The 12,293-nt window shown below is 41.5% G+C and overlaps 2 protein-coding genes across 2 annotated transcripts in view; one reads left to right on the top strand and one right to left on the bottom strand.

Moving 5' to 3' along the window:
- Positions 1-238: 238 nt before the first annotated feature.
- atp6v1b2 (ATPase H+ transporting V1 subunit B2) lies at positions 239-12,151 on the bottom strand. Its single transcript, XM_051938518.1, has 14 exons — positions 11,995-12,151; positions 10,645-10,700; positions 9,318-9,416; positions 9,135-9,228; positions 8,936-9,013; positions 8,663-8,802; positions 6,620-6,721; positions 6,403-6,500; positions 4,786-4,909; positions 4,561-4,711; positions 4,396-4,478; positions 3,305-3,409; positions 3,089-3,218; positions 239-2,032 (listed from the first exon to the last, which is right to left on the bottom strand). Exons 1-14 carry the CDS (start codon positions 12,149-12,151, stop codon positions 1,896-1,898), a joined length of 1,554 nt encoding a protein of 517 aa, XP_051794478.1. The 3' UTR covers positions 239-1,895.
- Positions 12,152-12,162: 11 nt separating this feature from the next.
- LOC110970292 (caspase-3-like) overlaps positions 12,163-12,293 on the top strand; it is a 30,140-nt gene continuing 30,009 nt past the window's right edge. Inside the window, exon 1 of the mRNA XM_051938573.1 lies at positions 12,163-12,284. The gene's annotated coding sequence lies outside the window, so the exon portion shown is untranslated. The remainder of the gene's footprint in view (positions 12,285-12,293) is intronic.

The raw sequence follows: 12,293 nt of genomic DNA, 5'->3' as shown, positions 1-12,293 counted from the left end.
AGGTAATTGTATTGTTTTCACGCCTTTATTAAACATTAAAGAATCAAAACAAAAGCAAAAAAATAAATATGCACATGATCTCCCAGTAAACTGGGCCAGAAAGTGCATGTTAATTATGAAAATGAGTGTATTTTAATTAGATTTTTCATTATTTTATGATGTTTTTTGGCATCCAGGCTGTTTATTTCAGTTTACGTCACCGTGCATGCAGATATGAAACACCACAGCGGATCAGAAGTAATGAGACAGCAGCTTTTATTCCACATGACAGCGAACATCCAACGACAGCGCATGCAGCTCCTACATCTAGTCAAACTGAAATACATAATTCATAGATATCTCAGCCCCGGCGTGTGACGTGAAGCAGAAAACATGAAACACAGATTCATCACCACTTCAAGCTCTTGGCACGAGAATAAAACAACGATAATCCACAACATCCTGCAGCGCTTAAAGCTCACAGCTGCCTCAAACGTCTCATTATCGTCCGCTCACATACGAGTCCATCTGCAGCGACGCCACGACCCCAAACGTGTCAGGAGTTAAATTATTCCCAACCAGGACACGACATTCTGTCCGGATGTGGCGTTTGCAGGGACAGAAAACTTCTAAATGAATCAAACTGAGGCCTGACGAACACACAGAGCTGCTGCTAACACTTAAACTCACATTTTTTACTCATGCAGGAGACAGAAATGATCTGCAGCACGTTAACACGCATGAATCAGCTTGAAATTAGCTTTTATTTTATCACTTCTGACCACAGAATGAACTAAAAAAGAAGCTGTGGTTAACCCTCTGAACTCCAGAGTTTCATTTTTCCTCACTGTAGGTTCATTTTTCAATCTAAAGTCCTGAAGCTCCCAGAAACAGAACAACCATGAAGAAGGAGAGAAAACTCAGAAATGTCTTCTGTGCATCAAAGATTCCAAAGAAAAAGAGAAAAGGTCAATTTTTGAATGAGGAACTTGCCCAAAATGTCTCAGAAGTCACTCAAAATTTGTCCAAAATGATTTAGAATTTGTCAAAAATAATCTAAAATACCTTCACAGTCATTTTAAATTTACCAATAATGACTTGAAACTAGTTGATTGACTCTGATATTGTTCAATATGATTTGAAAATTGTCCCAAAAGACTTAAAATCTGCACAAAATGACCTAAAATGCTTTTAAAGTGACTCAGAATGTGTCCAAAATGACTTGAAATCTATCCAATATCTCTCCATTGTCCAAAATGATTGGAAATGCCTCCATAATTCCTTAAAATTTGCCAATAATGACTTAAAACTTCTCCAGAAACACACAAACTTTGTCCCAAATTACAACATTACAAAACAAAAGTCAGAAATGTCTTCTGTGCATCAATGATTTCAAACAAAAAAGACATTTTTTAATGAGGAACTTGCCCAAAATTATTTAAAATTTGCCCAGAATGTCCCAGAAGTGATTAAAAATGTGTCCAAATTGACTTTAAAAGTGTCCAAAATGATGGAAAATGCCTCCATAGGTTTCATTATAGAAGCTGTTTGTTTCCTTATCAGACATGAAACCTTCTTTGGGATGTTTTAATTAATATTTTCATCTCTGACTTGTTCATCTCTCGGTATTGAATAAACTTCCTGCTCGTTCTTCATGTCTTTCTAAACTCCTACACACCGCGGTAACCTTTGATATTTAATTAAAATCTTCCCATCGTCTTGTTTCTGTTTGTCTGGCAGTAATCTCACCTCTCGTTAGCTAATTAAAAGCATCGGTAATGAAATGTCAGACCAGATGCTTCTCCTCGTAAACAAACCTCGGCTCCTCCAACCTCTGCTGAAGCCACATGAAGGTCACGAGTTGGAAATCACGACACGACACTGGATGCTGGCGGATCGGTGGAAGCGGGGGTCGGTTAGTGCTTGGCCTCTCGGGGGTAGAACTCGGCCAGCGTGCTCTGAGGAATCCTCTTCAGCATCTCTTTGGGGAAGATCCTCATGAGCTGCCAGCCGATGTCCAGAGTCTCAAACACACTCCTGTTCTCATAGGCACCTGAACACAAACAGCAGAAAACCAACACTTCATCAATCCACAGACGATGTTTAACACATGAAACCAGTCATTTCATAAGTCAGTGTTCAGCAGATGAACTTTCAGCTGCACCTCCATCATGGATCCTGTTGGTCTCCATCAATCTGAACATCTAAGCTTCCTTCTTATTAAACTGTTAAACTCTGTCAGGTTCCACAGAGATCCTGAGTCAACAGAACATTAATATTTCTCATCTGGATTGAGGTCTGGACTCCAGAACTTCTGCCTTGTCTTCAAACCACCTCTGAGGATCTTTGTCTGTTTGCTTCAACTCATCATCTGGAAGGAAAACTGATCTTCTCCAAGTCTCAGTTCTCTTCAGACTGCATCAGGTTGTCCTCCAGGATTTTAGTTACCCTCTGCCTTTACAAGTCTTCAAGGACCTGCTGCTGAGGAACACCATGATGCTGCCACCACCATGCTTCACAGTGGGGATGGTGCATATGTGATGATGTTCAGTGTCCATCAAACACATCATCTAGTCTGATGGTCATAAAGCTCCATCCTGGTCTCCTCAGACCAAAGAACCTTCTTCCAGGTGTCTTCAGAGTCTCCACATGTCTTCTGGTGAACTCTAGTCCACATTTAATTGGAGATTTTTCCATCAGAGTCTTTCTCTTTGTCTCCATGAAGCTTGGAAATGTTCTTGTATCGTCCTGACTGATGCTTTTCAACAACCTTTTCTCAGAGTTTCTTGGTTCTTCAGTCTTCATGGTGTAGTTCTATCCAGGAGCTCTGATCCACCAGAGACTGGACCTTCCAGATCCAGGACTCTTTAGACTACAACCACTGACCTCAGATCATCCATTTATTAACTGCTGACTTCGAGTCAGGTAATCGGTAATAACAGTCTTCTCAGACATTAACCAAATACTTATGCAGTCACTTATTTTATGTTTTATATAGAAATCTGGTTTTACTTTGACATGACAGATTTTTCATTATTCTCTTCATGATTTTCATCCATTAATTGTCCCCTGAGTCCTGACTGTAAGAGTCTGATCTGCCCCACTGCACCTTGGGAGATGAAGTTCTTCTCAAACTTGGCGAGGAACTCCAGGTAGAGCAGGTCATCAGCCGTCAGAGCCTCCTCTCCCACCACCGCCTTCATGGCCTGGACGTCCTTACCGATGGCGTAGCAGGCATACTGCACACAGACACAGGGCAGGTCTCACTTGGACAGGAAACACTGTTTTCATACGTTCTTGTCAAAAATGCCAAATTAAATCTCACCAGCTGGTTGGAAACATCAGAGTGGTCTCTGCGGGTCATTCCCTCTCCAATGGCCGACTTCATGAGTCGAGAGAGAGACGGCAGAACGTTGATGGGAGGATAGATCTGACAGGAGAAAGTGAAATCAAAGCGGATCCACCACAAACATGAAGCACAGTTCCTCTAGAAGGTTCTAATGGTTGACTTGTTGCTCCTTCAGCAGAGTCACAGTCACATGAAACACATCTAATTCATTTAACCTCTGAGATCACAATCATTAGAACTAACGAGTCACGAGTCAACACTAACGAGTCTCACAGTGAGACTGAATGAGACAGAGAACATGCAGAAACATCAAAACTAGGAGATGGTTTATCACTGCAAAGAATAGTTTCTTATGACACAAAATAATAAGAACACCAAGTTACAAGTCAGGTATCAAGTCAAGACCATCAGGTGTGACCAAGTCAAGCACCAAATCAAGACTAACAAGATCAGACTCAGGATCAAAGTCCAACTGGACAAGTTCCAAGTCAAGCCAGTAGTTAGCAAATTCACATTTTTTACCTACAGACTTCTTGTTCTTAATTTGGAACCTGAGTTTAAGCTTGTGGGTCTTAACTTGGGACCTGACTCTGGCATGTTTGTTCTGACTTGGAACCTGATTTTAGACTTGCTCATCTAAACTAGGGACTTACGTTATTTCTTGTCTGAGTCTTTTTATTACTTCTCCGAGTTATTTTATTACTTGTCCGAGTTACTTTATTATCTTTCTTGACTTAACACCTGCTGGTCTTAACTTGGGACCTGACTTTGGACTTGTTAGTCTTGACTTGGGGTCTGAATTTAGACTTGCTCATCTAAACAAGGGACTTGTGAGTTCTGACTTGGGACCTGACGTCTAACTGGTCTTGACTTCAGTCTTGTTGGTCTTGTCTTGAGACATGACTTTAGACTTGTTGATGCATAGTTGGGACTTGCTGGTATGACTTGAAACCGGTTGATCTCAGCTTGGGACCTAAAAGAGTCTGTCTATCTGTGAGTCTCTTTATTACTTGTTCAAGTTACTTCATTACCTGAGTCTGTTTCTTACCTGTCCGAGTGTCTCCTACCTGTCTGTTGTGCAGCTGTCTGTCCACGTAAATCTGTCCCTCTGTGATGTATCCGGTCAGGTCAGGTATTGGATGAGTGATGTCTGTGGACAGAGTTAGAACCAGTTAGAACCTGGTGAGATTCTCCAGGAAGTTCTCCAGGAGGCGGACCCTGCCGGGGCATACCGTCGTTGGGCATGGTGAGGATGGGGATCTGGGTGATGGAGCCATTCCGACCCTCCACCCTGCCGGCTCTCTCGTAGATGGTGGCCAGGTCGGTGTACATGTAACCGGGGAAACCACGGCGACCTGGAACCTCCTCTCTGGCTGCAGACACCTGAGCAGGACAGGAAGTACATCATCTATTTCCTGTTGTGACTTCAGAATAAAAGCAGTGATTCTGAGGCTGACCTCTCTCAAAGCTTCAGCATAGGAGCTCATGTCGGTGAGGATCACCAGGACGTGCTTCTCACACTGATAGGCCAGATACTCCGCCGATGTCAGAGCCAGGCGGGGCGTGATGATTCGCTCGATCCTGCAATGAGGAAGTAACGTTCACATCTATCTACCAATCCAAGGCAAACTAACAAGTCCCAAGTCAGGGCTAACAAGTCCCAAGTCAGGTCCCACGCCAGGACGAGCGAGTTCCAAGTCAGGACCCAAGTTAAGACTAACCATGCCTCAGTTACGATTTACAAGTTGAAACTCAGGTACCAAGTTTAAACTAACAAGTCCCGAGTCAGGTCCCAAGTTTAAATTAAGTCTGAAGTCAGGTCAGGTTAAGTGAAGACTTACAAGCTTCAAGTCAGGACTAACAAGTCTTAAGTCAAAACTACCAAGTCCCTAGTCAGGCCTCAAGTCAGGACTAACAAGTTTCAAGTCAGGTCCCAAGTCAGGACTAATAAGTCTACAATCAGGACTAACAAGTTGGGTTAGAAGTCAAGACCAATAAGTCCAAAGTCAGATCTTAAGTCAAGATTAATAAATCCCAATTCAGGTCCCTACTTAAGACTGACAAGACCTAGGTAGGATCCAAAGTTAGAACGAACAAGTCCCAAGACAGGCCTCGAGTCAAGACTGGCAAGTTTCAAGTTAGGTACCAAGTTAAGACTAATATGTCTAAAGATAGGTCCCAAGTCAGGACTAACAAGTATGAAGTCAGGTTCCAAGTGAAAGCTAATGAGTCTCAAGTCAAGACTAATAAGATTCAAGTCAAAACTACTAAACCCCTAGTCAGGTCCCAAGTAAAGATTAATAAGTCTCAAGTCAAGACCAACAAATCTAAAGTCAGGTTCCAAGTCAGAATGAACAAGTCCCAAGTTAAGCCTAACAAGTCCATAATCTAGACCAGGGGTCGGCAAGTAGATGTGGCTTCGGGCCAAAATGTTTGCAATCGAACAGCGGGCCAACCTGCGGGGGTGTGTGCTCCGATTCCGCGAGCGGGGGGGGGGGTGATACCGCGAGCAGCGGAGCTCCTACAGCTGATCGCCGCTGCTTGGGACACACGTCTCAATTCTGATCACAGATGTATTAAAAATGACTCCTGAGACACACATGTTTTGCACACACTGTTGCTCAGTGAAATCTGGCTACAACCGTGTCCGACCAGTAGCGCAAACGCGGAAATGCCCGGCAGCAGCCGACCACGCGAGTTTCGTGTTGCGGTGACGGACTGGCTCAAATTTTCAAAATCATCTGGCGGGCCAGATATTATTCCTGACGGGACAGTTTTGGCCCGCGGGCCGCCAGTTGCCGACCACTGATCTAGACTCAAGTCAAAACTACAGAGTTTCAAGTTAAAAATATCAAGTCTAAAGTCACGTCCTAAGTCAGAACTAACAAACTGACATCAAGATTACCAAGTCTCAAGTCAAGACAACATAGTCTGAAGTCCCAAGTGAGCACTAACAAGTCTTTAGTTTGGTCTCAAAATAAGACCTAAAGTCCCAGGTTAAGAAAGACAAGTCTAAGCTCAGGTCCCAAATCAGTAGTGTCAAAGAAAAATCTAATCTTTGCTAAACTTCGTACGTGGGGTCATTGGCCAGGTTGAGGAACAAACAGACATTATCCATCGATCCGTTCTCCTCAAAGTCTGACTTGAAGAACCGAGCCGTCTCCATGTTCACCTGCAGACAGAGAAACAGAAAATCCTGTTGATGTTCATGTAACACCTGCTGCTTTAACCTCCCTCATGGCCTTCAAAGTGTCACATTGTTGTGGTGAAGCAGAAACAGGAAGTTCTCACCCCCATGGCTGCGAACACGATGGCAAAGTTGTCCTCACTGTAATCCATCACGTCTTTGGATTTCTTCACCAAACCGGCCTGACGACAGATCTGAGCAGCAATCTGAAGAGTCGAGAAACAACGAGAACAGAAAACACATCTGTTAACATTTGCTCACCTTTGGCCCAGATGGTTTCAGATATTAATTAAATTTCACTAATTACAAGAAGGCGACACATTTACATTGAATTAATGAGTGTGATTCATCAGATTTAATTAAGTCTTGGCCCTCTGGATCAGACAGAAAATCACAGGCAGGAAATTAACGGGCTTTGTTTCAAACACTGATTAGGATCTTCTGGGACGACGACCACAGAGGAACCAAACACAAGATTCAGTTTCTGTTTAGTATTTAATGCTGAGAGAAATGCTGGATGAAAGATAAAGAATCATGAAGAAGTGGCTTCAGAAAACATTGCAACAGCAGTTAACACTGAGAGAAATAAGGAAAACTCAACATGCAGAAAAATTACATCAAGTGATGGATATATAAACATGATACATGTTATTGTTTGACAGATGATACATGTAGAAGATAAAATGTGTTTATCAATTTATTAATTAAATCAATTCCAAAATTGTAATTTACATTTTTGGAACACAAGGAAAATATATATAAATATTTGTGTATGTATGTGTGTGCTTGTAACATACGGATAATGTCACTGTGTAGTTATTTTTTTAAAACATACATTATAAAAACAATACTAACTATAAAATAAATAGCAAGACTGTAAGATTATCAGACACATTTATTTATTATGGGATATAGACAGTATTTAAGGGTAATCTCGATTTTAATAGATATATATGGAGTTATGAGAGTTAAAAGTATATAAAAAGAATGAAACAGTATATATGCCATTTCTATAAAAAATATTCACCCACTCAATCACTTTCAAAGAAGTTTGACTTTTTGTGACAAGAAACATCATCCCTACTGTGAAGCATGGTGGTGGCAGCATCATGATGAAGCACGGTGGTGGCAGCATCATGATGTGAAGTATGGTGGAGGCAGCATCATGATGTAAAGCATGGTGGAGGCAGCATCATGATGAAGCACGGTGGTGGCAGCATCATGATGTGAAGCACGGTGGTGGCAGCATCATGATGTGAAGCATGGTGGTGGCAGCATCATGATGTGAAGCATGGTGGTGGCAGCATCATGATGTGAAGCATGGTGGAGGCAGCATCATGATGAAGCACGGTGGTGGCAGCATCATGATGTGAAGCATGGTGGAGGCAGCATCATGATGAAGCATGGTGGTGGCAGCATCATGATGTAAACCATGGTGGAGGCAGCATCATGATGAAGCACGGTGGTGGCAGCATCATGATGTGAAGCAGGGTGGTGGCAGCATCATGACGTGAAGCATGGTGGAGGCAGCATCATGATGAATGAATGAATGAATGAATGAATGAATGAATTTATTTTGGTCAGACACTTCAACACAACATTATATTGTCAATTTCATCATCATAACCAAAATGGGATGGTTGAAGCACGTGCTTTTTTCTAGCCCACCCTCCAGCTGCCACCATGAAGCATGGTGGTGGCAGCATCATGATGAAGTATGGTGGAGGCAGCATCATGATGTGAAGTATGGTGGTGGCAGCATCATGATGTGAAGCATGGTGGTGGCAGTATCATGATGAAGTATGGTGGAGGCAGCATCATGATGTGAAGTATGGTGGTGGCAGTATCATGATGAAGTATGGTGGAGGCAGCATCATGATGTGAAGCATGGTGGTGGCAGTATCATGATGAAGTATGGTGGAGGCAGCATCATGATGTGAAGTATGGTGGTGGCAGCATCATGATGTGAAGCATGGTGGTGGCAGTATCATGATGAAGTATGGTGGAGGCAGCATCATGATGTGAAGTATGGTGGTGGCAGCATCATGATGTGAAGCATGGTGGTGGCAGTATCATGATGAAGCATGGTGGTGGCAGCATCATGATGTGAAGCACGGTGGTGGCAGCATCATCAGTGGAGTTCATACCTCGTTGTGAGGAAGTCCCGCAGCAGAGAATATGGGTATTTTCTGTCCTCTAGCGATGCTGTTCATCCCATCGATGGCTGAGATGCCGGTCTGGATCATCTCCTCAGGGTAAATACGACACTGAGGGTTTATCGGCTGACCTGCAACACACGAACATTATATTATATTATATTATATTATTATATTACTATGTGATATGATATGATATGATATGATATGATATGATATGATATGATATGATATGATATGATATGATATTATATTGAAACGAACCCATGATGTCCAGGAAGTCTTCGGCAAGGACGGCTGGTCCTCTGTCGATGGGTTTACCAGATCCATTAAACACTCGACCTGTAAACACATGATCACATGACCACATGATCACATGACCACATGACCACATGACAACCTGCAGATCTGATCTCCTCTAAAACCTTCTGAGTTCAGCCTGGAATGATTCTAACGGTTTTACCCAACATGTCCTCAGAGACCGGCGTCCTCAGGATGTCTCCGGTGAACTCACAGCTGGTCTTCTTGGCATCGATGCCTGCAGTTCCTTCAAACACCTGCAGGGGGCGACATGGAGGAGGAACTCAGTGAACACCACGATCTGGTAGAACTTCACTCTTTAAAAGTCCTGAAGAACATCAGATACCTGAACCACTGCTTTGGACCCGGTCACCTCCAGAACCTGACCGCTCCTCTTGGTTCCATCAGGCAGCGTGAGGTGGACGATCTCTGCGTACCGCGGAAACTGGTGGAGAACATCAGGAGAGAATCAGGAGAACATCAGGAGAACATCAGGAGAGAATCAGGAGAGAATCAGGAGAACATCAGGAGAGAATCAGGAGAACATCAGGAGAACATCAGGAGAGAATCAGGAGAACATCAGGAGAGAATCAGGAGAACATCAGGAGAACATCAGGAGAGAATCAGCAGAACATCAGGAGAGAATCAGGAGAACAGCAGGAGAACATCAGGAGAGAATCAGGAGAACATCAGGAGAGAATCAGGAGAACATCAGGAGAGAATCAGCAGAACATCAGGAGAACATCAGGAGAGAATCAGGAGAGAATCAAGAGAACAGCAGGAGAGAATCAGGAGAACAGCAGGAGAACAGCAGGAGAACAGCAGGAGAACAACAGGAGAGAATCAGGAGAGAATCAAGAGAACAGCAGGAGAGAATCAGGAGAACATCAGGAGAACAGCAGGAGAACAGCAGGAGAACAACAGGAGAGAATCAGGAGAGAATCAAGAGAACAGCAGGAGAGAATCAGGAGAACAGCAGGAGAACAGCAGGAGAACAGCAGGAGAACAACAGGAGAACATCAGGAGAGAATCAGGAGAGAATCAGGAGAACAGCAGGAGAACTTTACTGTGAAATAATACTAAACTTTATGTCGAGGTTCTGACAACTAATGAGTAACTAAAAAGAACATTTTTTTAAGTGCTGGTTTTTATTAAAATTTTATAAATGTCTACCAGAAAAAAGATCATTTATTTTTATTTTTTCATGATTAAAACATAAATTTAATCTCAAATCATACATTTTTTTTACATTTTCTAATTTTATAAAATATATCCAGATTTCAGAAATTTAATTTGATAAATTGCACATTTCTGAAATAATTATCACTAAACTTTCAGCAGCAGGTTTGTAGAAATGAAGATGAACTAAAAACTAAAATCAAGTTCATTTGTGTTAAATTAAAAATAGATAAAACAGTAACTATAATTAAAAATACAATAATTAGAAATACAGTCTCATTTTATTTTCAGGGAATTTCACATTCTTTAATTATTAAGCAGCTTTTAAATCCCATATTTAAAAGTATTTTAGTTTATCTCTGGTGCAGCTGCAGTCAGGTCGTTCTTTTTCTGATATTTAAATTGTCTTTCAGCGTATAAACGTATTAAACTGAAGCTTCCTCTCAGGCTGCTGACAGATAAATGAATAAAATCTGAATTATTTTTAGTCTCACCTTCACCTGGTCCAGAATCACCAGCGGCCCGTTGACTCCAGACACAGTTTTATAGGCTGACCAGGAAACAAAACAGCATCAGTAACAGAGAAATAAAGCAGTGATCTGGTAAAAAAATAAAGGTTTTAGATAAATCAGACTTCTGCTTTCTGTTATTTAAAAAAGTGATTTAGATTCAAACATCATCAGGAGTTTAATTACATCATGGAGAGAATTTATTCTACATCTGAGCTGAAAAATGTTTTAATAAATGATCAACATTTAGTGAAAAACATTCATGAGTGACACAAAATCATAAAAGAGAGACAACAAAGTGACACAGTATTCACAAATAGGCACAAAAGATGACAAGGAGACAAAAATTAGACACAAAAACAAACAAAAACACACAAAGTAACCACAGAGACACAAAATGTCAAAAAAAAAATCTGACAAAATGACAATATTCACAGACACAAAAAGATGAAAAAGACACAAAAATGATCACAAATATCCATTAAATTACAAAAAATTACACAAAATGACCACAAAAAGACCAGAAAAAACAACAACATGACAAAATGACAAAAAAATACAGAAATGATCACAAATATCCATAAAATAGCAAAAATTACACAAAATGACCACAAAAAGACCAGAAAAAATAACAAAAGCATGACAAAATGACAAAAAAAATACACAAAATGGCCACAAAAAGAACAGAAAAAATAACAACAACATGACAAAATGACAAAAAATACACAAAATGATCACAAAGACGCACAACAAGACAACAGAGACAAAAGAAATTCACCATTTCCACAAAATAACGTTAAAATAGACACAAAATCACTACAAAGACACAAAATTAGAAAAAAATAGAAAAAATGATCACAGAGACAAAAAATAACAAAAAGACACAAAATCACCAAAGAAACAAAATGACAAAAAAGACACAAAAAATAATAAAAAGATGACAAACTGACAAAAATATACACAAAATGATGACAATTTTCCACTAAATAACAATAAAATGGAAAAAATCACAACAAATAAAAACAAAATGAGAACAGACACAAAACAACTAAAACAATTCAACAAAATGACAAAAGACACAAACTGACATACAAAATCACAGGAAGACATAAAACATCTCTGTACATGTGATCATAACAAACTAATAACCAATAATCACATTTAAATCTGATTCTAGATATTTCTGTTCAAACGTTCTCAGCGTCTGATGCTGATCAATCGAGATGATCAGTGATCAGTTTCTATCCTGATCCCTGATTAGTCTCTGACTAACAGCAGAACCAGACCCAGTAGACCCAGTAGACCCAGTAGAACCGGACGGGCGGCGGGACTCACTGAGGCGGGGCTGGGAGATGTAGTCCCGGGTCACCGCCATCACCTGCTCCCGGGACGCGGCGCTCGGAGCGGCGGCCGCCGGTCTGCTGCCGCTGACGGCGGATGACAGCTCGTTCATGGCTCCGTTCATCATCCCCCGGAGAGCCTTCATCGCCATGTTGGACCGGAGAGCCGCAGAACCGAGTCGTGACCGGACGGAGCATGCGCAGTGAGGGGCAGCTGCAACAGAGGAGGAAGAGGAGGAGGATGAAGATGAAGAGGAGGCGTAGTGGTGTTCGAAAGAACTGGAGGTAATCTAA

This window comes from Acanthochromis polyacanthus, chromosome 18, assembly GCF_021347895.1.
Source record: "Acanthochromis polyacanthus isolate Apoly-LR-REF ecotype Palm Island chromosome 18, KAUST_Apoly_ChrSc, whole genome shotgun sequence".
NCBI classification, from domain to species: domain Eukaryota; kingdom Metazoa; phylum Chordata; class Actinopteri; family Pomacentridae; genus Acanthochromis; species Acanthochromis polyacanthus.
Note: the sequence above shows the minus strand (reverse complement) of the source record. Positions and strands in the feature narration are given on the sequence as shown.

Coding starts and splice junctions, on each gene's coding strand:
- atp6v1b2 (XM_051938518.1), bottom strand. CDS start 12,151: ATGGCGATGAAGGCTCTCCGGGGGATGATGAACGGAGCCATGAACGAG. Junction 10,701..11,994: donor CATCTCCCAGCCCCGCCTCA/GTGAGTCCCGCC, acceptor TTTCCTGGTCAG/CCTATAAAACTGTGTCTGGA. Junction 3,410..4,395: donor GACAGCTGCACAACAGACAG/GTAGGAGACACT, acceptor TTCTCCTGTCAG/ATCTATCCTCCCATCAACGT.